The sequence below is a fragment of the Aulonocara sp. 'chitande type north' Nkhata Bay genome, linkage group LG10 (assembly GCF_057382095.1).
Source record: "Aulonocara sp. 'chitande type north' Nkhata Bay isolate Kocher_YH1m ecotype deep benthic linkage group LG10, A_spYH_male_GT1.1, whole genome shotgun sequence".
NCBI classification, from domain to species: Eukaryota; Metazoa; Chordata; class Actinopteri; order Cichliformes; family Cichlidae; genus Aulonocara; species Aulonocara sp. 'chitande type north' Nkhata Bay.
The window spans coordinates 29,144,717-29,172,301 of NC_141353.1; the positions used below are offsets into that span (position 1 = coordinate 29,144,717).

The 27,585-nt window shown below is 40.5% G+C and overlaps 1 protein-coding gene across 4 annotated transcripts; it reads left to right on the top strand.

Annotated features, from left to right (window-relative positions):
• Positions 1 to 4,214: 4,214 nt before the first annotated feature.
• On the top strand, positions 4,215 to 20,156 carry LOC147321137 (tubulin-specific chaperone cofactor E-like protein). Of its 4 annotated transcripts, none has more exons than XM_086309430.1 (9): positions 4,215 to 4,292; positions 5,337 to 5,406; positions 7,900 to 8,045; positions 8,201 to 8,340; positions 9,739 to 9,920; positions 11,271 to 11,527; positions 11,646 to 11,772; positions 11,868 to 11,984; positions 16,732 to 20,156. In XM_086309430.1, exons 3-9 carry the CDS (start codon positions 7,910 to 7,912, stop codon positions 17,072 to 17,074), a joined length of 1,302 nt encoding a protein of 433 aa, XP_086165556.1. In that variant the 5' UTR covers positions 4,215 to 4,292; positions 5,337 to 5,406; positions 7,900 to 7,909; the 3' UTR covers positions 17,075 to 20,156. The 4 variants fall into 4 exon arrangements, with proteins under 4 accessions (XP_086165556.1, XP_086165560.1, XP_086165558.1 ...); XM_086309434.1 differs by having other exon boundaries at positions 4,249 to 4,292; positions 5,340 to 5,406; XM_086309432.1 differs by lacking the exon at positions 4,215 to 4,292 and adding an exon at positions 4,300 to 4,379.
• Positions 20,157 to 27,585: the final 7,429 nt, after the last annotated feature.

The following is a 27,585-nucleotide window of genomic DNA, read 5'->3' on the forward strand; positions in this document are numbered from 1 at the left end:
ATCTTTCTTTGCCCAGTTTACCCACTATTACTCTTCTCCACATCTTCAGTTCATCTGAACCTTCCCTAATGGTCGCTACCAGTGAAAACCATTACATCTTCAGCTCTGCCACCTTTTTGTCAGTGCCACGGTCTCCAAACTATACATCAGAGCAGGTCTCACTTCCATCTTGTAAACATTCCCTTCTTGCTGTTCTTCTGTCACACCAGAGAGAGTGAGAGGTGAGTAAATATTGGCGGATGAACCACAAAAAATACTGACGTCAACTCGTGAATGAATGAAAAAGTACTGAAACCACTATATAATGGAGAGAAGCCAGTTTGGCATCACTGACAGGAATAAATGGCTTTTGGTGTGCACATTCAAAAATAATTTTACAAAGCAATAAAGACTAAAGTAAGAAAATAAATGCGAAGAATGCTAATTTACAAATGTCATGTTGATTTTTGTATTTAATGGTAAAGTTTATGACATTTCACAGTGGTTAAAAAAAGAATGGTTCCTCCAAATGGGCTTTTTCTTTCCTTTCTTCCACTTCATGAGCACTTGCATGCACCAAGAGTTTAGAGCCTGATAAATGTGAACATTTATTGATGAAAACATGGCAAAATGGCCTTTTCTGCTCTATTTTTGATCCCGTGTGCATGAGAGAAAAGCCAAGATAAATTCAAACTCTTGAACCCAGTTCTTTTTTTTTAGTCATTAAAGATGTATGCTCAGAGAAATCCTTAAAAGCCCCAAACTACCATGACATCCGTGCCCATGATGAGAGTAAACTTCTGATGATTTCTCTTAGCAAATGTGCTGCGTCTAACTGTTTGTCTTCATGTTCCTCCTCTGCAAAGCTATAAAACACGAAAGCTATTTAAAAGTAAATCATGACATATAGATCAGTAAAGTAACAATAAACACATCGAACTACATATTGCTCCTCCAGGATCACTGAATAAAGAGTGCAACAGCGTGACTTACTCACAAATTGGTCCAAATCACAGTTTGTTTCTCCCCCAAAACTCTCCTGACTGTTCCACAGTGTTTGTGGTTAGGTCGGAGGAGCTGCAGATGCTTGTGTACGGATAGAGCCGAATTATAATCATGGCTGTATGAAATATTTACTGTTGGGAGATATGATGTAAACCCCAGGGTTATGATCTGAATGTAGCACAAATGTGGAAAACTAAAGAGAGACGGAGAGAGAGGGACGCTATGTTTGTTGGCTGCTTTTTGTCTGCTGTTGTGCAACTCCCACAGCTGCAGTGGCGGACAGACGGCTCACTCACTACTCGGTGGGTCAACAAAACTTTTGGATATCTCTGTAACTCATTGGCGGTGTGGCACAGTCGCATTATTTGAGCCATGGGTGGACTTTGGACAGATTCGTGCACAACAGCTCCTGGCAGAAAGAGATAACACCACAGATTTTTTTTTTTATCCATTGAGAAGCACGGTGGTCTCGGAAGTGATCTAAAGGTGAAGGGGCTATGTTAGCAGGTGTTTGATTTTATAGTTAAAGTTATTAAAAATTATATGGAAAAAGGGAGAAGACTGACAGTGAGAGAACATTTATAGAGTTGGAAAAGTCAACATCCTCCTGGGTAAATCCATAAATGACTAAATAAAGCTTCATAGAAATACAGATATGAATTGAAGTGTTATTTTAGTCCAGATCAATGTGAGGGAGCCACAGTCTCCACTGAGACACAGTTAAATATCAATTAAAACTAAATCTTTGTTCCAAGTGTTTTATTTATTTATTTAATATTTACCAAACTAAAATACATACAGCACATAAAACCAGGTACATTTCTACCTTTCAGCCCTAAACTGCTGCATATGCGCTGATGAATCAGATTAAAATCTTCAATTTTCTTATTGCTGAGGATCTTCTGGGGGCCAAAGACTCCTCCAGATGGCTGATAGCCTGCTTTGGTCTCACAGAGCTGGTATAACACAGAGCTCAAGACTAAACATTATTGGCAAACTTACAGTGAAATTGCGCATAACTTTATTAAAAATGATACCTTTTTGTTTTTGATCAATTAAAAGCTCTACTTTCAGGCCAAAAACAAACTTATTATTGAAATGGGTTGGTACAGTTATGAAAGAAAAAAGGCTAATATGTCTATACACAGTTTGCTGCTTTTAGTAGTAAAATAGCAAAAGAAAAATATGAGAGCTCAGTAAGAGCCTTCTGTCGATAATCAATGACTGATAGCGATCACTGTGATGACTTATTCATCCATTTGCCTTTTTTTTCTTAAGTAAGGATATCCCATCATCTGCTGTATTGTTAATTTTTTTAAAGCTGTCATGTGGCATGATGATAAAATTCAATCTTGTAGGCACACTCAAATGCACTCAGCTTAAAATGCATGTTTTTGAACTGTGTGAGGAAAACTGAAGAAAATTAACCGACAGAGGCACAGAGAGGAAAGTCAGGCCCATAAGGGACCCATAAGGGAGCATTGTGCTGCACTGTGTAAATCTAATAGCGTTACACTGCATAGTGATACATTTTTTTCAGTTTTCCTGCAGAATGAGTACTTTAGATGTTGACAGAAAAGTAGATTTACCTTGTAATGGCCTGATGTTCTAAATGCAGGGCTTTCACCTGCATGGAGCATTTTCAAATTCTTACATTGGTCTTGACGACCTAAACACATCTTCAACCACTGCTTTTTAATGTTAACGTTTTCATGCATGAGCCTCATTGTCACATATATTTCGGATCTATATTAGAAAAGGAGCTGAGGGTGAACTGATACCCTGCTGGCTTCACCCAACTCATAAACTTCTCTCTTCCACAGGAGCCCACAAAACTTCATGGCTGCCATCTGGTGGCAACATTATGTAGGCCTGTTAACTCCAGTGACGCTGACATATTCATGTTGCAGGTGATACTCTAAATGAAGAAAAAAATGAACTCACTAAAAGACACATGCCTTTTATTCTTTTGCCAGTTATATAAAGTTAGAGAACTGAAAACTAGTTTGATTAAATGCCATTTAATGGCATTAACTTTATTAGGAGTTATTGCTGTGCAGGCAAAAATGTAAGCAATGTTGTACAGTAATCATAAATCAAAACTATTCTGGCTTTATAAGTGAACTTAAATCTAACATACACATGTCGTTAATGTACAGTAAATAATTTATTTTATGTGATAAACGTGTGTCAGTTCCCATCACTTTATGCACATCATTAAAAACGTGGTTGTTTTTTTTAACTACGTGAGTGTTAAAGCATTGGTATACACCGCAGACTGTATATAAATGTTTTATAAAATATATTTTATACATACAGTGATCTGAGTATTTGCCCAATACCTAATTAATTATTGGGGGGTGGGGTTTTGCATTTCTGTCACGTTTAAATGTTTTAGATCATAAAAAAACATTTCAACATTTCATTCATTCAAGGAAAGAAAAATTATCCAAACCTAGCCCTGTGTGGAAAAACCCTGCTAAATGTGCCACCCTTGGCAGCAAGAACTGCAAATAAGCATATGTGATAAATGGCAATGAGTCTTTATCATCGCCGTAGAGGAATTTTCGCCCACTCTTCTTTGCAGAAGTGTTTTAATTCAGCTACACTGGAGATTTTTCAAGCTTGAACGGCCTGTTAAATATCATCTCAATACATCTTAAAAGGATTTAAGTGCAGACTAGACTTTGATTAGGCCAGGTTCGTCAGTGTTTCAACTTTTCTCCATTTGTGAATAATGGCTCTCACAGTGTCTTGATGCATGCTCAGTCATCCAGATAAGTAAATCCCCAAAAGTTGTTTCTGTTCATATGGACGTCCAGATAAACAGAATCAACTTTTGGGGTTCTCACAGTGCTTCACTGGAGTCCCAAAGCCTTAGAAATGGATCTGTTACCCTTTCAGAGAGGCTGCAACTTCGTCAAACTGGCTGGCTTCCTTGATTCAACAAGGTCGGGCTATAACCAGGCGTGGGAGTAATTGAACTCAGCTTTTAAAAAACTGCCCGTAATCAGTAAACAAAAACAATTGTCCGTTAAAGTAACCAGCTACAAAAAAAATCGTAAAAAAAGACTCGCTAAAAAATAAATAAAATAAAATAATAATAAGTTAATCCTTAGCATGTATTCTTAGCTCCGTTCCGTTTTAAAGAAAATAACCCAGTATGAAGCAATTCTCGTATGAAGACGAGAGGGGAAAAAACAGATATTTAAACTACGTAACTTCCGGTAGAGTGGGCGTGGTTTAAGCTGTCAACTAACCGAAGAACAACAAAAACAACCCAACCGCAGAGGGGGGTTCTGCCAAAGGTGAGTTCTGCACTCTCAAAAATGTACCGTATCAGGTGCCAAATGGAGCACGCGCAGCGACCCGTGTCGCTAAGTTTGGAGGCCCAGGTAGAGAGTTTGATCCAACACTCAAAGAAATGTTTTTACCGATTTGAATTTACAGCCAACGTGTTGCACGCTTTTTGGAGGTAGGCAGTAGTGTCGTTGGCTCGTGCTGTGCTAAAATGTTCAAACACACCAGGTTGCACTGTTACAATCTCAGCTTCCAGTTTATTATCCTTAAGCTAGCGACATCATACAGCTAGGCCTCCGTCTGAGCAGTCAGCCCCCCACCCCACGAAGCGACGCTCGTTATCTGACTGTAACACCGTTTCCCCGGACCCTGTTAAAAATATATCTGTTTAAAATAGCTTCGCGTATCAGCAACTGTGTGCAAGGTTTACAGTAAGACTTTTGACCTTTTTATGACTCTTTGTGGGTTGACGTTCATTTCGGGTAGCATTAATCCATTTCGTTGTTTGTTATTTTCTGAAAAACGTCATCTTTATTGACAGTTTGGTAGCATTGCAGGTTGAACTTCACCGCTGTGAGCAGTAGCGAGCAGCTGATAATGTTTAACTTTTTATACATTACAAAATCTAACTTCCTGCCCATTGTGTACGCCGAACTGAGCAAATGGTGCTGAAGAAACATTTGAAACAAAAAGATTCCAGAAAAAAGTAACAAATTATAACAGGGGTTTAAAAGTGTGTGTTTAAACTGTATAAAACAATGACCTCAGGTTAGTCATGACATATGTCCATTAGAACTTTTTCATTTCAGTGCATGGCTTCAGGGCTTGGCTGCTCCCCAGTTATACCACATAAACAGTTGTTTTCGTCTCAAGCACCCAACTGTCAGCTTACCTTTCCTTTGTTTGTCACATAAATGCAAGTTTCACCACCTTTGATGTGGTGTCAACTCTGTCTTTCTTTGCATTTTTTTTTTCACGTATTCTGGTTATTTTACGGCTGCAAGCTTAAAAATAAGTTTTCCCTGCTTATGTTTCTCGTCATTTTCTCACAGCAGGGACCGAGGCATGTGATCTGATGTGGTGTTGAAAACAATCTTTCCTTTGGTCTCTGCTACATCAGAGGTAAGAATCGGGTGGGATCTGTGTAATGAGAAACGATCTATGACAGAAACATCAGACAGAGTCCGGATGAAACACTCAGTCTTTTGACAAACACACTTCAGGTGGGCTCAGTTTAAGATGATCAGACTCCGTTTGTCTGAAACTGATAGGGCTGATCGGGGTTAAAGTGAGGCTGTTGAGTGCAAGGTGGACAGGCAGGGTCGAGAATGTATGTTATTGTGATGTATGATTACCAGTTATTGAGCCTGCCTGGAGGGGTTTTTTGTCTATGGATTCTAAACCAATCCACACATTGAAAAAGCTACATTTTCTCTGGATTGAGTTATACAATTACTCATCAGATTAATCATTTTACAGCAAAAATGGCAACAGAAATTGTAATCATAGCAGAAAATGGGTTTCAGTAGGAACAGGTGGCTTCGCTGACAGCTGTGCACCTGCTCTCCTCAGTGCTGCTGTGCCTCTCACGTTTCAGCTGTCTGTGACTTGTAGGTTATTCTGTGATGTTCGTGGGTTATTTTTAGACCTTTTTTTATTTTTTATCTTTTAACACCTGCACAGAAAAAGGTAAAACATAGACAAGAAGTGTCAGCCAGCAGGAGGAGCAGGACTAAAGTTTGAGGTGGTTAAAGTGGAAGTCAGTGGTAGCACATTTGTGTCCCTTTGTTTAGCACTTTGAATGAAGGACAACCCAACACTATGGGGAAAATGCCATGCACAGGCACTGGTTGGCCATAACAGGATTTGGAGCAATCACAAGTGATTAATCAATGTTCATACCCCGAGTAATCCTTATGTGCTAAATCTACACCATAGGTACGTCATAATTATATACCCTTATGAGACTCTGTTGTAACTACATTTCGGCGTGGTGTCAGCCACTTGTCTACAGGCTCAAGATTCAAGAAATCTAATTTGAGCTTTCGAATCACATGCAATTACAAAGTAGAACTGATTTTTTTTTTATTCAATATGAGCCGCAATTAGTGATTGATCTGTGAACTTGTCAGTAAAGTGCTTACTGAGGTGGAACAATGACTGTGGAACCACTGCTATCGCCCCCTGGTGACCATTTAAAAGACAGCAGGCTTAAAGCACGTCCACCAAGCATAGGCAATTTTCCCCAAGGGTCCACATGAGAAACTGGGAGTGCTGTGGAAGGCGGCACCAATTAGGTAAACTCAGTATTTAATTTCATCTCTTTCTGAACTTATTGCACAACATTTTCAGATTCTCATGTGAACTTGTGGAGAAAATTAATTGCCCACCACTGCACATGGCCTTCCTGTTAGCTACAGGCCACTAATACCTATAGGTAAGGGGTGGGGAACTCCCACAGCTGATTTAAATCGCTAAATTACCTCCTCAATATGTCTTGAAGTTCTCCAGAGGCCTGGCAATGAACTAATCATTGGATTCGGGTGTGCTGACCCAGGGTGTTATCTAAAACCTGCAGGACACCAGCCCTTGAGTCCTGTAGTTCCCCCACCCCTGTTATAGGTGATAGAAAGGTGATTTTTTTTTGTGTGTACAAAATACTTGAAACTCTAAAATGCTTCAGGGAAGCTGCCACTATAGTTCTAATAGTTTTGCTGGTGGAACTAGTTCACCTGGTTCCACTGTTGTCATGTTTCTGAAAATGCTCACTCAATTTGTTTTGCATATGTGGGCTTTGAATGACAAATGTCCAGAGTAGAGAGCGCTTTATGCTTCTCCAGCTTCTTTCACAAATGCAGTTTCAGATGTCAGCTTAGACCTTTCCTGTAGGTAAATTATTTAATCCACATGGTCACTCTGAGCTGTGTATAAGGAGCATTTTCATAGTGCCGAAGATTTTTTGGACAGTCACTGTGAGAGATGAGCTGTACTGTGCTTTGAGTACATTGCACCAAAAGTATGTTTGTTTGTGGAGAATGTCAGCATAGGTGAAAACAGAAGCAGATGCTAACAAATGAAAAGCTTATCCTAATGTTTTTCTTCATTTATACAGGATTTTTATTAACAGCTACAAAATCTGCAAAAAAGTGATAAAAAGAAAAATGGAAACAAATTGAGGGGAAAAAAGAAGAAAATCTGGAAAAGTAGACTCTGGGAGGTGACTGTGCCCATAAAGCACTGTGTGAGATTAGAACTTTAGAATTAGATCACCACGCCTGCTAAACGTACGTCCCATTCTAAATTCCTTAACAGACATCAGCCCCAAAAATCCAACACTGAGAATTCTCTAAACACCACGTTAGACATGCAGGTTACATGCAAATTAAGCAATACAATTTTGACACTTAAAGACCTAAAACTTCAGTAGGGTCACATATGTTTTGGGAGGAAACTTGATTTTCATACACATTGTGATAAACAGTGTAAAATATCTCCAGCTTTATCCTTTAAAAGACATATGTAACAGCTGTCCTGATGTAATTGTCATGTTTCCATAGCATATCTTAAAAGCGTCTTTTTTTCCCCCTTTGGTCTCTTACATGGATACCTGTTCAGGACTTGAGCCATGGAGTCCTCTGATGAAGATGAGGTGCGCACCTTTGTTCAAGTCCTCAGTGAGAAGTATAACCCTGAGAATTTCCCCTATGGCCAAGGCGTAGGAGTGGTTGTTCTGCCCAGGCCTCCAGGATCCCCTGTCAAAGGTGAGAGATGACAGAGCGAGCTATTTCAGGGTTGTGATGATGCCACGTGAGCAGTGTATCACTTGTGATAAGTTCAGCCCGGCATATCTGCCTTTTTATTTGGAGTGTTGAGCTGTGAATGAGGCTCTGAACTGACTCGAGTTTCCTGTTTGCAGATCGCCTCTTCTTGCCCAGCGCACTGGTTCTGAATGACAGTGGAATCAGTAAAGCTGGCGACAGGCAAGACATCGCTGCTTCCTGCGCCCACGTGGTAGAGCTCGACCTGTCCCACAATCAGCTGAATGACTGGGGAGAGGTGGGGGTCTTGGAGTTTTAATTGAACTTAATAAGGTTTTTCATAAAAGCAGAGCCATCTGGCTTTTGTTCAAGACAATTTAGTTGGAGTGCTGTCTGTATGCTACCATGTCAGCAGTTAAAAAGGGCTTAAATGGACACTAGTAAATGCTAGTCATAGGTTTATAAGATTAAGGTCTTTGTTTTGATGGTTATTTTAGTGTAATAAAAAATGAATACAACACATACAGATAAAAAAAATAGAAGTTAATCTCTCTTTATTGTTAGTAAGGATGCAAGCCTGGGATGTCAAACTCCTTTTACATTGTGGGCCACAAACAACCCACTTTGGTCTTGAGCGGGCTGAACCAGTAAAACTTCCCTTTCTGTCAGTAATAAGAAGTTTAACCACACTTTATTACTTTATTACTTTGGCATAGTATGAATGGCTGTGGGGGAGGTGTTTATCAGGAGGAAAAGCTGTAAAACTTAATACAGTTGAAAGTCCAAAAATGTATGCCCTCCTCCTCATTTTCCAAAGCCATCCAGTTGGCCAGTTTGGAGTCTTTGCCGGGCCGATTGTGCCCCCGGACTTTATGTTTGTAAGTTAACTGGAAAGCATGTAGATTTTTAGATGGTTATTCACTGATTCCATCTAGCCTCCATTCATCATCATTCTTTTCTTTTTGTTTGTTTGCATATGTACTGTTAATAATTAAGTTCTTAAGGTTGGGTTGTGCTGCATTGTTATTTAGCCGTGTCTACAACACAAAGGCCTCTTAAAAAAGTTGCACAGCCCTTGTTATCCCCCTCTCACAGTGCTGTTTGTTATTCAGCCGAGTGATACCGTGATGAGGGCTGTAGGCACAGTTCCCTTCTGCTGTGCCAGCTGGAACACCTGGTACCTCTCAGGTTAACTGGAGTACTCATTTATTAATAAGCAGGGTTGGATACATTTTTTTGTATGAACCAATAAATACATACACCACATATTCATTTAATATAATAATCTCTTCTTCTGTCATTCACATGGGTTTAGCATTAAGTATTTTATTTGCCATCTAGAAGCCAAAGAGTGAAAACAAGTCAATGTGAAACTAAACCAGATGCTACTGATGTGGATTAATTATCAGCTTTTTAAACAGAATGAAGGAAAATGTGAACACGGTACAGAAACACTTTAAAAATATGCCTGTTCAAGACTATCTATGGGTTGTATTTAAAGATGGATGACTCGGAACTTACCTAGAATTTAAACCGCTGTATCTCATTATACAGCTTATTTATGTGTACTAGAGTTATCTAGCTAATCAACAAGCTCTGAAAATAATGGTTTTCAAAGTAAAAGTGTTTTGAAAAGTTCTGTAACTTGTTTCTTCTTTTTCTTTGTTCTGTGTCCTGATGCTCCTGGTTTTGCCAGATCGGCACCATCGTTTCCAGCATCCCACACCTGGACTTCCTCAATCTGAGCATGAACCCGCTAAGCGGCGTGCAGCTGGAGCCGAACATGGCAGAGGTTTTTTCCAGGGTCCGACGACTGGTCCTCATTAATACACAAGTCAGCTGGGACACTGTTCACACACTCACGCAGCACACACCAGAGTAAGTGACAAAGCATGGAAAAAGGTTTTATGTTCTTTTATGTGTGGCAATGAGAGAATTTGTATATTTTTGTCTAAGCGTCTGCATATATAGAGATTTACAATGTTTTCAGAGTTCTCTCTGCAGTCCTGTGAAAAACTAAGTACACCCCTACTGCTTCCATGGGAGGTGTGAGAATAAGTAGCAGCCAGTTGCTAATGGGACACATTTAACTCAACAAATGTGAGCACCTCTGAAAAAGCAGACGTTTTGGTAGCCTACTGCTAAGGGGATGTCTGAGCAAATTCACTCCAGACTGAGCAATACTCAGAGAAACTGATAAAAGCCCAACAGCTACATCTCAGACTCTACAGCCCTCAATTAGTGTGTAAAATTGGAAAGTTCGTGACAACACAATTTTTTTTTTTAAACTGAACTTGTTAGTAAGGGTTTCCGGGCTTCTTCACTCTAAAACAAACATGGCAGGAATGTTTAGGTTTGCTGAAGTTGACAAAACTACAACAGAATGACTGAAAAAGAAAACAATGAACATGTTTCAATGACCCAGTCAAAGTCCAGAACTCAACCAAGCTGTTGGGAGATGTGTATTAAAGAATGCCCACAGACCTCAATGTTGTAAAGAAGAGTGTGCCAGTAGTCCTCCAGTGATGTGAGAGAGATGACTCTTAAAAACAATTGCCTCACATAATTGTTGCTAATGTGGCTCTACAAGCTACTGAGTCATAATGAATCACTTAGTTTTTTGTGCCACTCTGACCACTCAGAGTTGCTCAGAACATTAGCGAGCAGATTAGTGATGCGTTCCTCCTTTATCTTGAGCACACAGATGTAGACTCAACAGGAATTCCAGGAAGTTATGCCCCACCTTGTCATGTTTAGGGAGGTTGGGTTGACGCATGAGGAGTAATGGTTGGTTGGTTTAGCCACAAAAGAAGAAATCTTTTCAATTTTCGTCAACAAGCCAGGGCTGTGCCAGTTCCAATCAGCAGGAGCCTCGCTATCATGGCTCTGAATAGGTAGATGTCTTCAACGTCCTCCAATGTGAGTGTTGCCAGGCTCGTTCCACTGAAAGGCTGTCGTGTATCTGCAGCAAATGTTCCGACGATCAGGCTCCCCCGCGCCCAGGTTTCTCGTCGAGAGGGTGTCAGTAGTGTTTAATATAATTCAGTCCAGTTTTATTTGTTGTAAACAGGGTAGAGAACTCAGAACATATGGTGACAATTGGAAACACAATAACAGCTGCCTTATTCTTTTGAAGAATCAAAAGCACCTTAATGCATATTACACAGATTATACAAAGAATCTTTGATGTCCTCAAAAATGCCAGTTTCCTTGCACCTCATCTTCCAGGCTGGAGGAGCTCTTCCTGTGTCTGAACGGCTACAACAGCGTGTCAGAGTCCCAGACGACATGCCCGTCGCTACGCCTGCTGCAGATTACAGATAACCAGCTGCAGGATTGGGCAGAAGTGAGGAAGTTTGGGCTGCTGTACCCCAGTCTGAGCACACTGGTGCTGGCCAATAACAGCGTGGACTCTGTGGGAGACACCAAGGAGACACTGGAACACCTCTTCCCCAACCTGCGTAGCATCAACCTCAACAATTCAGGTCGGAGTCCTAAAAGTCTTTTAATCTGTCTGTATTCAGTGCAAGGTGTGAACAAATAGCCCTATAACTCATTATGTTTATTATTATTATTATTGTTGTTGTTGTTGTTGTTATTCAGGTCTTAGTAAATGGATCGACATTGAAAGGCTGAATTTCTTTCCCAAACTGGTGGAGGTCAAAGCAAAGGGAATCCCTTTACTGCAGTCTTACAGCACCGAGGAGAGACGTAGCCTCCTTTTAGCACAGTAAGTCTGAAGCTGTGTGCTCGTTTGTTCAGTAACTTCATCATCGAAATACTCATTGAGCACTTTTAACACCCGACTGCTGCACCTGCCCTCAGGCTGCCCTCCGTAATGGTGCTGAACGGGGGTGCCGTGTCTAATGGTGAGAGAGAGGATGCTGAGAGGTTCTTCATCAGATACTACCAGGACTGTCCAGAGCAGGAGCGTCCCGAGAGGTGGAGCATCATCCACACATACATTTTTCACTGCACACATAATCATAGTGAATAAGTTTACTCATGGATAATAATAATAATTCAAAGCTGCGGCTGACCGCTGACGCTGTAGTAACTAGTAGAAGTGGACGAGGAATAATATGTAGTCTCAAAAAGACACTTTGCATATGCAGTGGTGCTGATGGCCAGCTAAGATGCGTGGGTAGAAGTTGGCGTTAGGCAACTGTGTGAATTGTGAATTTATCGTTAAATAAAATTAGCCATTAGCTTTATTTCTTCTTTTTTACTTTTTGAGGGGTTTCTTTGGATCATTTAAGTTTGTTAACTTAGTGATCTGCATCCTAAAACAAGGTAGAAAATTAACATGTAACTAAATTTCAAAGGCACACACTCTCCAGATGGAAAGGATCATTTGTAGCCAGTGTTTTGAGAAACTGTCCTACTTTGGCAAATCGTCCTACCCATATTATAATTTGACGGCGACTTGTGACTAATACAAACCATAACCATAAGAAATATTCACAATGGGTTAAAAAAATGATGTAAATTTGGGGTTTGTGTTACACGTATGCGCAGAAACAACAGGTGGGATGGTTTGTGAGGTAGGATAGATTCCCAGAACACCGGTTCTCATTTCGTGGCCATATTTCAGCAACAGGTTTTGTACAAAAAAAGTCTAAAACTCAGAGATATTCAGTTAAACAATCTTCTTCTTTCAGATGTTTTCTTTAGGGGTCATCACCCTCTAACCCTATCCCTAGCGTCCTCCTCTGCATGTGCTTCTTCACTATATCGATGAACTTTCTGTGAGGTCTTCCTCTCTTCCTCCTCCCTGGCAGCTCAATATTTAGCATCATTTGTCCAATGTATCCACTCTCTCTTCTCTCCCAAACTATCTGAGCCTCGCCTCTCTACCTTTATCTCCAAACTGCTGAACTTGAGCTGTCCCTCTGACATCCTCGTTTTTAATCATTTCCATTTTGGTCACTACCAGTGAAAACCTGAGCATCTTCAGCTCGGCCTGCTGTCTTTTTTTCAGTGCTACTGTCTCCAAGCCATACATTATAGCAGCTCTCGGTACCATCTTAAAACCCTGTCCACTCCACCCCTGACTGCACTTTGTTTTCTTGTGCACTGTCTTGCTTTGGATGGTTGAGCCTGGTTCTGCCAGAGGTTTTTTTTCCTCTTAAAAAGGAGTTTTTCCTCCCCACTGTCCCACAAGTGCTTGCTCATAGTGGGTGATATGATTGTTGGGGTTTTCTCTGTATTGTTGTAGGAACTTTACCTTACGATATAAAGCTTCTTGAGTGTTCGACTGTTGTTGTGATTTGGTGCTATATAAATAAAACTGAACTGAATTGAATGTAGCTGAGTTTAAACCATTGCGAAGAAGAATCAGTGTTGGTCAGATTTTACTGAAGTTTTTATCAAAGTCACATTTATCGATTTGCGGGCAGTAACCCTTGAGCGGTGATGGATCGTGAGCCTGATGAGCTACTACAGCACTGACATCTTTTGGCTTGAGAAAATAGCTAACATGATAAATTAAAAAATATATTGTGTAGCATTATGTTGATCAATAAATTGTTGTTGTTTTTTTCAGCTCTAAAATTTACATCAGATTGTTTTCATTGCTTCATTACAACATTCCGATGAGACATTTAGAGTAAAATTCATATTGAAAGTCTTCACTAAATACCTTAAATATGGAGCACAAGGCGCCAGCACTGGCTTTCAATTGGAAAGCTAAGCGGCATTTACGTTTGCATTATATTCATATGGGAACACCTGCTGATTCACAACATTAGCAACCAATCTCCATCCCTGTCCTCAGTTTGGGTCCAGCACACTATATGTTGTTTTTTTTTGCGGGGGGAGGTTGAAAGCCTTCCTCGGGGGGGCTCGCAGGGGTGAAATAATTCACCAACTGCATTCCACTTAACCTCAGCAGAATGTTGGGGAGGGATTTCTGGAGGAAGGTGTAGTCCCTGACTGGGGGAAACTAACCTTTGGGAGACAATGCCACCACTCTCTCCCTGCTCAATGAGTCCTTTGTGCTGGGAATTCTCTGATTGGGAAAACTGATACACCAGGTAGCAGGTTGTTTTTTTTATGTATACACCTACTCTGTCAACCTGAAGCCTTAATTTGAGAAATTTGATTTGTTTTCTGATGTCACATGAGCTGTCACAGCACTCCTGGCTATAAATTATTTTATTACCTGTGGCAGAACTTGTTTGTCCATCAGGAGCAGTTAATAGTTATTTTATTTCTATGTCAAACACATTCATCGCCATCTAAAAACTTCATTTTCTTTGTGTTCAGCTTCATCGCTCTGATTTTATTTTTGTCCATCAAGCGTTGCGTTTGCGGTGTTGGTTTGGGAGGGGTTCGGTGTAGGTCCAGGGTCGGGTATAACCGTGACTGTGCATGTGCATGCGGGCGTTATCGGGGTGTCAGACACACTCAGTAGGCAGTGAGCGCACAGCTATCCCCTTTCCTTTCGGATGAGGCTGCGGCCTCGCTACCCCAAGAGATCAGAGCTCTGCAGGTGGGTCACAGCCTCTCAAGTGAACACATCTGACACAGCCTGGCTTTGAGTAACTATAAACGTGTTCTCAAACCATAAACTAGACTAACTGAGATGGATACACCCCAACAATTCCTTGGAAAAAATGGGAAAGGGAAGAAAACAGCACTGGGCAGGAAGGATTAGTGGCGAGAAAGAGTAGAGGCAAGGGTTAAAAAAGAAACCAGAGAGTCGGCGTATCCGGTGAAGTTAGCAGTTAGTGGGTCTAAACAGAGCCACAGTCTCAGGGAAAGACGTGGGAAAATTTACATTTTAACTTTTTGAGGTGCTCATACGTTCAAGTAAATAACTGGAGAAATGTGAGAATGAGTCGATGAAATGCCAAAACAGGAGAGCTCAGCTACATGGTGTCTCTTGGCTTCACAGTCTTGTAATTTCCTCCGCAGGAATCAAAGAATGCCAAAATGACAGTTGGAATGTCGGCTTCTTATCACCTGCAGCATTGTTTGCCCCATTATACCATGCTTACCACCTTAAATGAAGCCTCTTTGGTAAATGGCTTCTCTTAGAATGGCACTTTGTGCACTGTGGCCTTAGTGGAGAATTCCCAGGGTGGACTGCAAGTTTGGCCAGAAAATCCCAGGGCAGCGGCTTTGTGGAGGAGTTTTGGGGAGGGAAGTGAAATTGCTTTGATTGGCCCAGCTGTTACAGTAGCTTTGAAAGCACAGGCCTTTTCTCCTGGATTTTATTTAATCGTTCCTGGGGCCTTATCTCGAACACGCATTCCCCTGAGATGGCTGAGAGCTTTCTCACGGCAAGCAAGTGGCAGACAACTCGGTGTTTCTCTGCCTCTTAAACACTCATAGCTTGTTTCCATAACCCTGAGTTTAAAGTCTTTTTAAAAAAAAGACTTTAAACTTGATTCGTGACCTCATGAAGCATTTTCACAATGACTTTATCATCTCTGTCTTTAGTTTTAAGTGTTATTTTGTACAGCTTGTTGTTAAATTTCTAGATTTTGATTCCATTTAGAGTAAATCAGTGCTAAAACACAGTGTGATTGTGACATCAGAGGGCAGGGTGGAGCCGTAGACCAAGCTGCTCTTTGAATGTCGAAATGAAGCCTACATCCTATCATTAGTACAGGGTGTATGTTATTTACCATAGCAACAATGGGGGGGGGGGGGGAGGCAAAGAGACACTGTGGTCTACCTTAAAAATGCCATTATGTGTTATCATGATTATTTGGGCAAATATTTTTCCATATATTTGTAGAATAACATGCAGGCATGTCTGACAAACTCATTTTTCAGTTAGTTTTGGCAAATATTCAAAAATTATATGCATATAATGAGCTAGTTAGCGGTTAGCATACCCTGGAAAATCCTCCTTTCTGAAACTTAGAATGGGTGCATTTATAAAAGGGTCTTAATGTTTTATTCAGAATGACCTGAACTGAGTGAATGAATTCAGCAGGAAAGTGTTTCTAGAGGCCAAGCCTGAGGGCTGTTTTCCCATAGACTCTTATAGTACCAGTCTGTTTGCAGTCATAGATATCACTACCTCCTTGCAATTATAAAAAAATAAAGATTTAAGGGGTTTTTCACACCTGCACTGTTTAGGCCGTGTAAATCAAATTCTGGTCTTTTTTTATTTAATTTATAGTCAGAACATAATCTGACCTCCATCCAACCCCAACTACCAGGTGTGCGCTGCTAGTTTGAGATAAATGCCTCCTCGTAGTCAGATGTGCTTTGCATCCTAGGATGCGGCAGAAGACCATACACATGCAGAGAGCTCAAACTGTAGCAGCTAGCTGTGGAATAAACCAAAGGTCCAGAAGACAGCATTTCCCTTCATTGGCCAATAAGCAGAATGCCTGCGCTGCCACGGTTTGTGGTGATGCATTTTTGGTTGACTTGGAGTTTTCTCTCTGTAAAAAGAAACAAAGCCATGAGTAAAAGCCACAAGTTTACAAATTCATCAGCTGATTAAGACTAAAGAAACTAGAGGTGTTAAAACACCCTGAGATACTTTGCAAGGGCCTCACTTTTCAGAGACTATGTAGTCACTGCCATGTCTGAGAAACACCATACTTTGTGTGGTGGATTTCAAGTGTATGTCTTGTAGGAGTTTGTGTGTCTTTGCTGTATGCTGATGTCATTCAGTTGAGCTGATAACAAATAAAAAAATAACACGAGCTCTGCTTTGTTGCAGGTACCGTATCCTCGTGTCCAAATATGGCCACCTGGCTCCACTGGCTGAGGTAGACCTGAGACCCAGCCTCACCATGGTGGTTGTTCGCTGGGGTGACAGGGTGGAGACAGTCAGCCTCCGTCTGGAGCAAACAGTGGGTGACCTAAAAAAACACCTTAAGGGTCTGCTGCAGCTACCCAATGGGATGAGGCTCTTCTACATCGACCGAGAGATGTGTTCAATGTTTGGACCAGAGGAGCTGAAGTGCGGCACCCGGGCCCTGCATTCCTACGGCATTCGAGACGGGGATGAGATCCTGGTAGTGCCCAGGGACAAAAGCCGCTGCAGCTCCTCGGGTCTTTGAGTCGGGAGGTTCTCCACTTCTGGATGACTTGGATTGGAGGAATTGTAGAAATGATAAATTACTGGATATTACGCTTTTGACTTGAACCCTTTTTTTAGATATCAAAAAAAGGGTGGGTGTTTTGGATGGTAAAGAGGTTTGCTGTCTAAAATCTTGATCACATTTATGCAATAGTACATTTGCACATAGTTGTTCGATATTTACAAAGCCTTGAATTCAAGTCGCACATTTCTATGCTTCATGTGCCTTGAGTTACAAGTGCAGTTTACATCTTATTGATGAAGCATAAAAAAAAAGATCAAAAAGTTCTAGGACTGCTCCCTTAATGGCCGAAAAACCATACCTGACTCGAAATTTGGCCGTTCTCCCCTTCAGGGTCTTCCACATGTGCACCTCTGGATAAATATCAGTCTTGTTATGACCACTTCCACTGGTTCTTCTGTTTGCTGGATATCTTTTGCAGTCAAAACAGCAGTCATTCAGCTTGAATTTAATTTCTGAGAAAACAATGGAAATTGCAGGAAGGCAGAGCTGGTAGACTTGAGAGCCATGTGCCATGCATATGTCATATGTGTTTACAATCCAGGTCCTTCCCCTTGAATATTGTCCATCAAGACATTATAGTAGATCTCATGGTCTTTAATAGTGGACTGGCTGACCTTGGAGGATGCCAAGAACGTGTGGGCATCCTCCTCTCTGCTATTTTTACCTGATGTTGAACTTTTAGGCTTGAAAACTGGACTGTTTGTTGAAAAACTGTTTGTTTAAGCAAGTCCAAAGAAAGGCAAGTGCAGGTGGTAAGAGCGGGCGCATCCAAAGAAAGCCACCGCGCTAACGTGATCGGGATAGGCACAAGAACACAACCTCGAAGGGGAGTTCAGCCAAATTTATATCTGATGTGTTTTTAGATTTTTAGGGGCTGCAGAACATTAAGATCATACTTTCCTTCATACAACTGTCTTTAATTTTTTTTTAAATTGTTTCCCTTATTATGAATTAAATGCATAAATTGCACACCAATTTTAAAACTAAAATCACCTTATAATTAAAGCATTTGAAGGGTTAAAACAGACCTTCTAATCCCTACTGTTGATATTTCTGCACCAAACTGAGAACGAATTAGTATTTTTAAAGAGCGAATACATTAAAATTAGGAGACAAATATAAATTATACACGATTTCAGATTCAAATTCATTGGATATCAGAAATGCCCTTTCTGAGAATACATTCTGCCACTTTCATTGCACATTGTTCCTCCGTAATGATTACACTTTGATCAGCATTGTCATTTTTCTCCATGTTTCTTTTGTAAAAGATGAATTGATGCCTGTTCGCTATAAACTGGCTGCAGGAGATTTTGTACAGCCTGGGCTAAAATTGTTCCAACCTATTACGTTCTCCAGAAGCAACCATGACGACAAAAATAAATAAATAATAATAATAATCATACTGCAATGATTGCAACTAATCAGGCTTTAAACGTGGTCTTGATTTTTTTGTAGTGCCAAGGTTTTGTAAATTGGGCACCATCCATATTTGCACTGCATTAAAAAAATTACGTTTTATTTACATTTTCATGATGATGACAGCCTCAAAGCACTGCTCTACTTTTCTAACCATTATTTAAGTGGAGAAGATTTTGTTTTGTTTTGATTTCCTGCAGGAAGAGTTTGTAGATAAGCAGCACATGTAATTCCCTACTTAGACTTTCTCCACGCGATTGTAGTGAAATATCCCGGAATAACCTGCAAGCTGATGCATAAATGCCATGTGTTGGGGGTAACGTGCACGCGCACACCCGCACACACACTCGGATACCTCTCAGTCGAGACGCCCTGGCAGAAAGACTAGACATGTCTGAGGTGAGCTCGGGTCTGGGACAGAGAAAAGAAGGAGTGTTGATGCTCAAGTTACCGCAGGTCTTCTGGCTGTCCTGCGCATGAATGGAGCGCAAGAGCAGCTGAGAAGCGCCGAGGCTCACTCTGTATGGTAACCACACACCAGCTGCTGTGTCACGGACACTTCCGCTGGATTTAAGTTGGAACAGGTTCACCAAACAGCTTCTTGGCCCTCACCGGTCCACCCGAGTCTCTCTCCTTTACATTTCCATCTCACAGACACCCAAACTTTTAGTTTGCGCTGTTTCGCAGGTCCTGGTGTTGTGAGCTTTCAGCAGGAATTTTTCAACCCATCTTATCGCCTGAACATTTATTTTACTTTAGCTGATGAGACTTTGGCTGTTGGTGTCTGCTGTGTTTTACCAGCTGGAGCATTACAGATGTAGTCACTTAAACTATGTGTCATAACAATACTGGTGCATTTTTTTCACGTGTTCGTTGGTAGCAAGTGAAGTTATTTGGAGTTAAGTCATTGTTGCTGTGGTTCTTTCTCTAATTTAGACTCTAATTAGAGCTCCCAGGTCAAAATGCTTCTCTTGAGCGTCCGCAAATAAAGTGTTTTGTTGTGCTTATGCAAGCATGTGAACATGTGCTGGGGTGCACTTGTCCTGCGGCAGGCTCACAGTGCCATCTGGACTGACAGATTTTCTTTGTGTAGTAGATGACTGGAGATCTCTTTGTTTTATTGACTTTTATTAATCTGTATTATGATGAGTGGGCTGTTGAGAAGTGCTGGGATAAGTGTGAGGGGTTTGTTTTGTTTTGTTTGGATCATTGTGAGGTTGGTTTGCACAGTCTCATATGTCTTTGTTTCTTTCAGCATTTCATCATTTGCAAGACGTGTCATTTCAGGGAAACGATGTTGTTTTATGGGCATTTGTAATTTTGACATTTCTAGAATATTAACTGCGCCTGTCACCTTTTTATCTATCCTTCAGTAATACCAAAACAGAGTTTATTTACAGATTTTAAAAAGTTAAAAAAAATTGATGATCTAAAGTTCACTTTGCCTTGTGCTGGTTAGAGTGTGTGGTGTTTAATTTATATTTCGTTTGCTCTCTGTATTGCTTTTCTTCCGTGCACTTTTAATTCTTGTTTGCATTACTGCAATCTTTCTATACCTGTACTGTATAATGGTGCTTTAACTTCTCTTAAATAAAAAAAAAAAATACTGATTGTTCCAGCTAATTGCAGTGTTATTTTTTCATAATAATTCTGCAGTAATAGTCAATACCTATAGTGTGTGGGGGGATTTTTTGTGTTTAGTTTTTTGTTTTTATCTAATTCGGGACATTAAATGACCCCACACAACTGTTCATTATCCAGTTCATATGGACACTATAGCAAACATACACAAATCAACTGTAGGAAACATTTCTAGCATGTAAAAATACCACAATGAGGTTATGAATGAGTTCATCTGTCACTTTAAGACCCATACAGGGAGACCTCAGTTGATTGGTGGATTCAAACCTTCTTGCTGTGGGTCGATGTGACAGATTTTCTTTTTTTGTTTCGTCATTTATTTGACAATTAAGTCTGTTTTTCCCAGAATGTCCCCATTTTATTTGGCTTTTTTTGTATTTAAATATACTTTATTTTTTTTTAAATGTAGAACATGTCTTTATGAAGTTATCAGTTTTTCATTAGGAATTTGACTTTTGGGAGCAACTGGCCTTTTTTAAAATTATTATTATTATTATTATTATTATTATTATTATTATTATTATTATTATTATTAATTTTATCATGTTTTCCTGTCTAGTGAGTTTAGTTTTTTCTTCTTTAATTTGCCCCTTTTTATATTTTTTGTCATAAATTTGCCCGTTTTGATTTTGAATACTGCTATTTTTTTCTCATGAACTTGTCGTGGTGTTTTTTTTTGTCATATGTTTGCAAACCTGCACAGCCACTTTATTCTTTTCACTTTCAGTGTCCCAAAACGTTGTGATCTGTTACATCTGGACAGCAGACAAATTGTTTGGGTAAGTCTTCTTGTGATGTGTGCTAGCTGTGTGAGCTAATGCTCAAGTCTGTCTTTTAATACCCACTGCCATTTAACTGTCGCTGGTTAGACTAATTGATGAGCCTATATTGCTATTCATTATCTCAAAAGGTAAAAATGGACTTGTCATTCCAACTGTTGCAAAAAGCTACTGGTTAGTATAAAAACTGTCAGATATTCAGATTAGTTTAATAATATGAACCGGCCTCTTTACATGTTGACATTTCACCGTCCTGATTGAAAGACAAGGGATGGAGTGGGCACACTGCTCGTGTTACGAGCTAAAGGGACACGAGATCAGCGTGCACAGCTCTGTTTCTTAATGCTTGGCCCTGGAGAAGATCGGAGGAATCCTGCAGACCTTCTCTTTATCGCTGGAGTGTTTCAGTCGAGCTGCAAAAAGTCCATTCCATACGTGTCAGGCGGTGTTGTGTTTCTGGGGCATTCCCTCTTAATTTCCTCCTCGTCTTTTTCCAACACCATGGCACTAATCCTGTGTAGGATATCTCTGCCAACCATCACTACCCACTCCTCAGCACATTGTCAGCATGAAGAACAACTTGTCAATGGCTGGGATCCAAGGAGGCATTTTGGTCCTGTAGTTAGAAAGCTGTATTTTCTTTTTATTCCCTTCGAGATTATTTTTTTCTTATACTTTTTTTGTCTGCATTTCTCAACTCATTGTCTGTACTGACCTTTGGCAGCCATGTTTATTACCACATTTCTTGGTGTCTTAAGATCTTCATAGGGTCACAACTTCAAATGTCTTGAAAATAATTACACGGCAATACCTCACATGAACATAATTAGGGATGAATCCCAGCAACTTCGGTTGTCCCAATAACGTTTCCAGTGTCACCCTAAGGTTAGTATCTCCACGACAACATCATGCTTTGAGCTGCCTTCGTCAAGCCACGGGGTAATTGCTTATAAGAGAAAAGTCTTGATATTAACAGGATAGACTGCAATTATATTTAGTTTATTTAGCTTAATTTTTACAAGTATTCATCCTACTGAATGAATGGAAACCCTTAGCTTTTAGGTAGTTACCTAACAATTGACTGGCTTCTAGCCATACGCTATGAAAGATGGTTGTTTGGTTAGTGTATTTCTGCTATTTCAAACCATTTTCATACACGAGAGATGGAAGGATTTGTCTGAGAAACCATGGGATACTGCATGCTAACATCATAAGTTAGCATACTTTCAATCACATGGTAAAGTATACCCTGCAGAACAAGCAAGCAAGCAACTGGACATCGTATGCAGGATGTCCAGTTGAGGCTCCTAGTGTAGCCTCACTGCTCCATCGTCAGCATGTATGTGAGCGTTTAGGATCCATGGGGTGTTTTGTTCTGTTCTGTCCTGCTTGAGGAACTTAAAACAGCTTACATCAAAAATTGACTCTATACGTTTAGAGACACTCAGTAGCGATCCTGATGCACAATTGTTACAACATCAACATTGTTATTAAAACCTTGTCACGTGAACCGCTGCTTTCAACGCTATTCTTCTCATAATATAGCATAACATACACCCTCCACCCCCACATGCACTTATAAATGTAAAAATATTTAAATATTTATGGCCTTTTAAAATTTTTGTTATCTCTATTTTTTTATCTTGGTAATTTTAAAACTTCTATTACCTTAGGCTAAGTGAATTGTTTAATCTCGTCAAACAAATTTTATTGTAATGGGAATCAACCAATCAACCCATTGGATATTGAATTCCTGGATAGAATTGAACAGGGATACTGTAAACCAATACAAAGCAATAGTTAGCAAGTTTTCAATCAGTGTTGCATGAACAAATGTCATCTGCAATTTAACTTTGCAGATGCACCATCCTGAGAATATGAACGTACTTGAAGTTGGAAGATTGTTGCAGTGCATCCATCCCACAAAGCACTTTGTTGTGTAAACAGGACCTGGCTGTGCAGTTGGTACTCTGATCTACCCTTGATCTGCCCCATTGCATTATGAAGTGGGGCTAAGGGCAGGAAGGCTAAACAGGGCCTATTGTTTGGTAGGATGAAGGAGTCATTGGGGTAAGAAGGTTTGGGTTACTGGAAGGAGGTCCACCATTGTGAATGGAAAGAAGGGAGAGGAGGGCAGGGCAGAGCCAACTGCTGGGCATAAGGGGTTGAATTAAAGTGGTCCGCACCAAGGATTAGGTGACTGCTAAACAGAGCTCAGTGGGTATCCAGTCCAGGACCTTTTTATGTGAAGGTCAGGCTTGATGGATTCTCCAAAAACTTGTGATGCTAGATACTTTGACCTGTTCCCACACAATGCCCTCCTGATGATAGAAACCTTTGACCTACCTTATGTCTCATAACCAACTTTAAGCAAGAAAAAAAATTATTTTATGCATGTTGGGGATCCTTAGTTGAATTTCTAACCTGGTACTGGGGAACTCTCCAAGAGATTTGATAGGAGCTGCCAAGTGCTTGTCCGCCAACAAACACTTAAAGGAATAGATTAACAGCCCTTGAGTTTGAACAGTGACCAGTCATTCTCAAAGAGGCATGATTGTTGAGTGTGCTGTTGATGGAAAACTCCAAAATATATGCTGACATGAGTAAAAATAGTTCTTCAGATCCACCCATCTTTCTTTTAAGTAGTTTCAGCCAGTGGCATTTAACCTCTCACCATCTCTCACCGTGGTGGGGGTCTGGGTGGGGGTTTCTCAAAAATTAACTGCACTTTTACTTTGTGTTCATCTCTGATTTCACCACCACTCACAGAGATTTTGCGAAGAAGTTGGTGGTCTTACTATAGCATCCAAGTTACTCACATGCTTCACAGTGTAAAACTGTGAATACAGGTTTTTTGTATTAAGCATGCCTCAGTGTGTCAGTACATTCTCATTTTAATCATTTTCTATGTCTTTAGATTAAGTTAAGATGCATGCTCTCCTTCTCTCTCCCCTCTTGCTTAGTGCTGTTGTCTTTATCTATTGTATCTATCAAATCATTAACTCTCTGCACTCCATCAGCACTAACCTCAATGTTTAACTGCTTCTGCAGCTTTGATTTATTATGTATTAGCTGAGTTGGGATCAACCTGCAGTTTCGTTGTGTGTTTTTTTTTTTTTTTTTAGTTGATTTGATTTGAGTCGAGCCATTCAGTTAAATTTTATGGCTTGGGTTAAGGTGTTGTTCATCTTTTGGTTGTTTTTTTTCCAGTCTTCACCTCTGTAATTTGTGCTTATTTTCTCCAAATTTTGAGTTAATAACTCAAATTTTCGAGTTAGTGCTGCCAATCAGTAATCTGCGTGAATGACATAATTTCCTTGTTACCCGGAAGCTGAAGCCCTCAGGTACAAATGCTACAGCTAAGCTACCGGTATTACATCCAGTCATGAATGCACAGATCGCTGAGTATTTTCAGCGTGGTTTCAAAAATGATGAAATCCTTGTGTTATTAGCTGAATCACATGGCATTACTATCAGCAAACGTACTTGCGAAAGCACCAATTTGTTGCGATCCGGTTTTGAGTGTGCGTTACTCTGCGCCATATGCTTCCAGGTAACAAGAAAGTGACCTCATTCACATAGATTACTGATTGGCAGACCTAACTCAAAATTTCGAGTTATTAACTTGAAATTTGGAGAAAAGTAACTCAAAATTTCAAGTTATGTTTCTCCAAATTTCAAGTTACATTTCTTGAAATTTCGAGTTAATAAGTTGAAATTTCGCGTTAACAAGTCGAAATTTCGAGTTAACAAGTCGAAATTTTGAGTTAATAAGTCGAAATTTTAAGAAAATAACTTGAAATTTCGAGTTATGGATACTTGGTTTTTTTTGGTTTTTTTAGTGGCGGAAATGGGCTTCCGTACAGACCTGTATGCTCGCAGTTGGCCCAAATATAACATCCTAATGTGCTCTATGACACAGTTGGCCCCTTTAACAACCATAATTACATAGAGGCCGTGTGACACGACCACCCTCGTATACAAAGGAAAAAGAAGCGTTATCTGTTGTGCGATCACAAGAAATCGGGCCATCTAGGTCTTTCCAACTTCTCCATCTACGACATTTCCCAAAACACAAACCCTTGGTCAGGAAGCTCCCTCAGCCCACTAGGTCACCTGTAACTGCCGACTTTTTTTGTCCCTCTTTGTATGACATTCTCTTTCACAGCTCGCTTAAGAGTATGTGACCATTTACACAACAAGACATGGGAGGTATAAAAGAAGCCTCCGCAGAGAGTCTCAGTGCTGCTTAATGGGAGCCCGGGGCCTGCCCTCAGTCCTGGAGCCTTTCACACATCTTGCTCCCTGCCTCTCCAGTTACTTCCACTGTCCTCCGGCAACAAAGACCCAACTGACTGCCCTCTCCTTCCCAGACCCTATCAGCGTGGATCCACCTGAGATTTCCCCTCAGTATCTCTCCAGCATCTATGGAAATGAAGTGTCTTGTATAACCCTGTAAATGAGGCTGTACCTAATTAAAAAAGGGGACTACACAGAGTACCCAAAGTGACTGATGTTAATTCTGTAATTCTAGCTACCGCCGAGCTAAAGAGCTAGGTCTCAGACTGTGTGTGTGCTTCTGGTTTTGGTCCATAAACGCCCCCAGAGTGAGACTGTACTCCTTTGGTGAGTCTGTGTGCTCCGGTGCTCTGAGATTTAACTGTACTGAGTGAACTCTGGTAAGGCTCTAACCACGACCGAGTCCTGATCCAAAGACGACCTTCTTTTACACTTTCAGCACAAAAAACAGTCAAAACGAGAGAAACATTTTAAACTGCTGCTTCAGGTGGTGAAGGACACATTATCATTCAACCCCCTTCCAAAAAACCCCCATAAAAGCCACAGTGTTTCCCACCAAATCGTCCACCACAGACACATTTTATCATCAATTGGCACTTTGCTGCTGTTGATGACCGATCCTGCCCAAAGAGGCTTGCATTCATCCCATGAGAGCCTCTCTTTGTACACAACATTCCTCTTCTGTGGTATTTAAAACATGTCTCCAGACAGTAATTCTCTTTTGTTTTTCCACCTCTGACTTCCCCTCTCACCTTCTTGCTCTTCTTACTCTGTTTCCAGTTTCTCCCTCTCTCTCCCGGATTCCTCCGCTGTCCCTCCTCTCAAGTCCCCTCTCCTCCGCACCCACCCCCCGTCCCCAAACACTGATCTCAGATTAACGTGAACACTATCCCAGGTAAAGTTTGCACCTGCTTCTTTAGGCAAAGCTCCTTCCACTGATTCTCACTGATTCCCAGTTTAGGCGAGAACAAAAAAACTCTAGCTCGCTGTTGGTTCTGCCGGTAATTCCTGCGGAGCTGGACGCGGACAAGAAGCGCTCTTCCATCAGGACATCCAGCTGCTCTTCATCACTTCGACTGCCTCTCTGTACTCCCTCCATCACTCCCTGGATGGGATACTGCTCTGTGGAGATTGCCACTAGACTAGTAAGGTGCTAGATGTTCATCTCCTGAAGGCAGGTGAGTCCATCATTTTTGTCCTTCACTCTATTTCAGTATTTTCTGAATTTATAACCTGACTGTGGTTATAACAACAAACCTGTACTGTTTTAAATCAGCATGTTTTCATGCTGCAAATACAGACTATACCTGTATGTCACAGGAGTTATGGGGGGGTGAGTGTAAAAAAATAACACTTTCTATCTAAAATTGTTGGGATCATGTGTTTTCTTCTGGTGATGATTCCAGTATTGGATTCACGTTAAAGGGTTGCAAACTTCATGAGTAAAAATGCCTGTTTTCCCCCCTAAAACAACCTTAAACTCTCAAATGTAAATCTTGATTTTGACATTACTTTATTTTCCACTTTTGGAACTGAGTACAAAAAAGCCCCCAAAAAACTGTGAGTTACATTTTGATCACTGTTTGATCTTGACAATCATATCTATCTAAAAATCTTTATATTAATCCTCATTGAGTGAATTAACTTCTAATGTTTCTTTAATACAACATGATTGGTCTCTTTTTGAGTGTGACCCCAGAGATAAAGAGATAAACACCCTTTAGTGTTGTGTTCGGGCTGTATCTTAATTGCCACCTTAAAAGCCACTAAAAGGACTTAATGCCAGTCAGATAACATGGTGAGTCACAAGAGTGAAAAGAGCAATTGTGGTTAATCTTTCTGTTAACAATGTATGATGAGAGGCTGATGACATTACAGCAGACCTCTCTCAGCAGTGCCCACTAACCTTGGCACACCTGAATGCGATTTAATGTCCGCCTGAGCAGAATTCACACATTAGAGAGATTTGGGAGACGTCTCGAATTGGCCTTGCATTTGTTGTGTATCGGTTAAGTGCAGAAGGTGCTGTGGGGGGGATTCACATAAAGATTCCCAGATCATACTAAGGTCTATTTATTGCATTAAAAATGAAAAATAACAGTTTTCTTAATTTTTGGTCGATAGCGCAGAGATGCTCCACATTTACTTTCGTGCCATGTTGGTCGACTAGCTTTTCATAGCTTTCATTCATTCACGTATAATGAAATAAAACCATATCTTTTCATTTTAAATTATATAGTTTATAAATATTTGTATAAATGCTTCAATAAATGCGCCTATATATGTCAAAACTGCTAGCCTGCAGCTACAGCGAACACTGTTTTACAA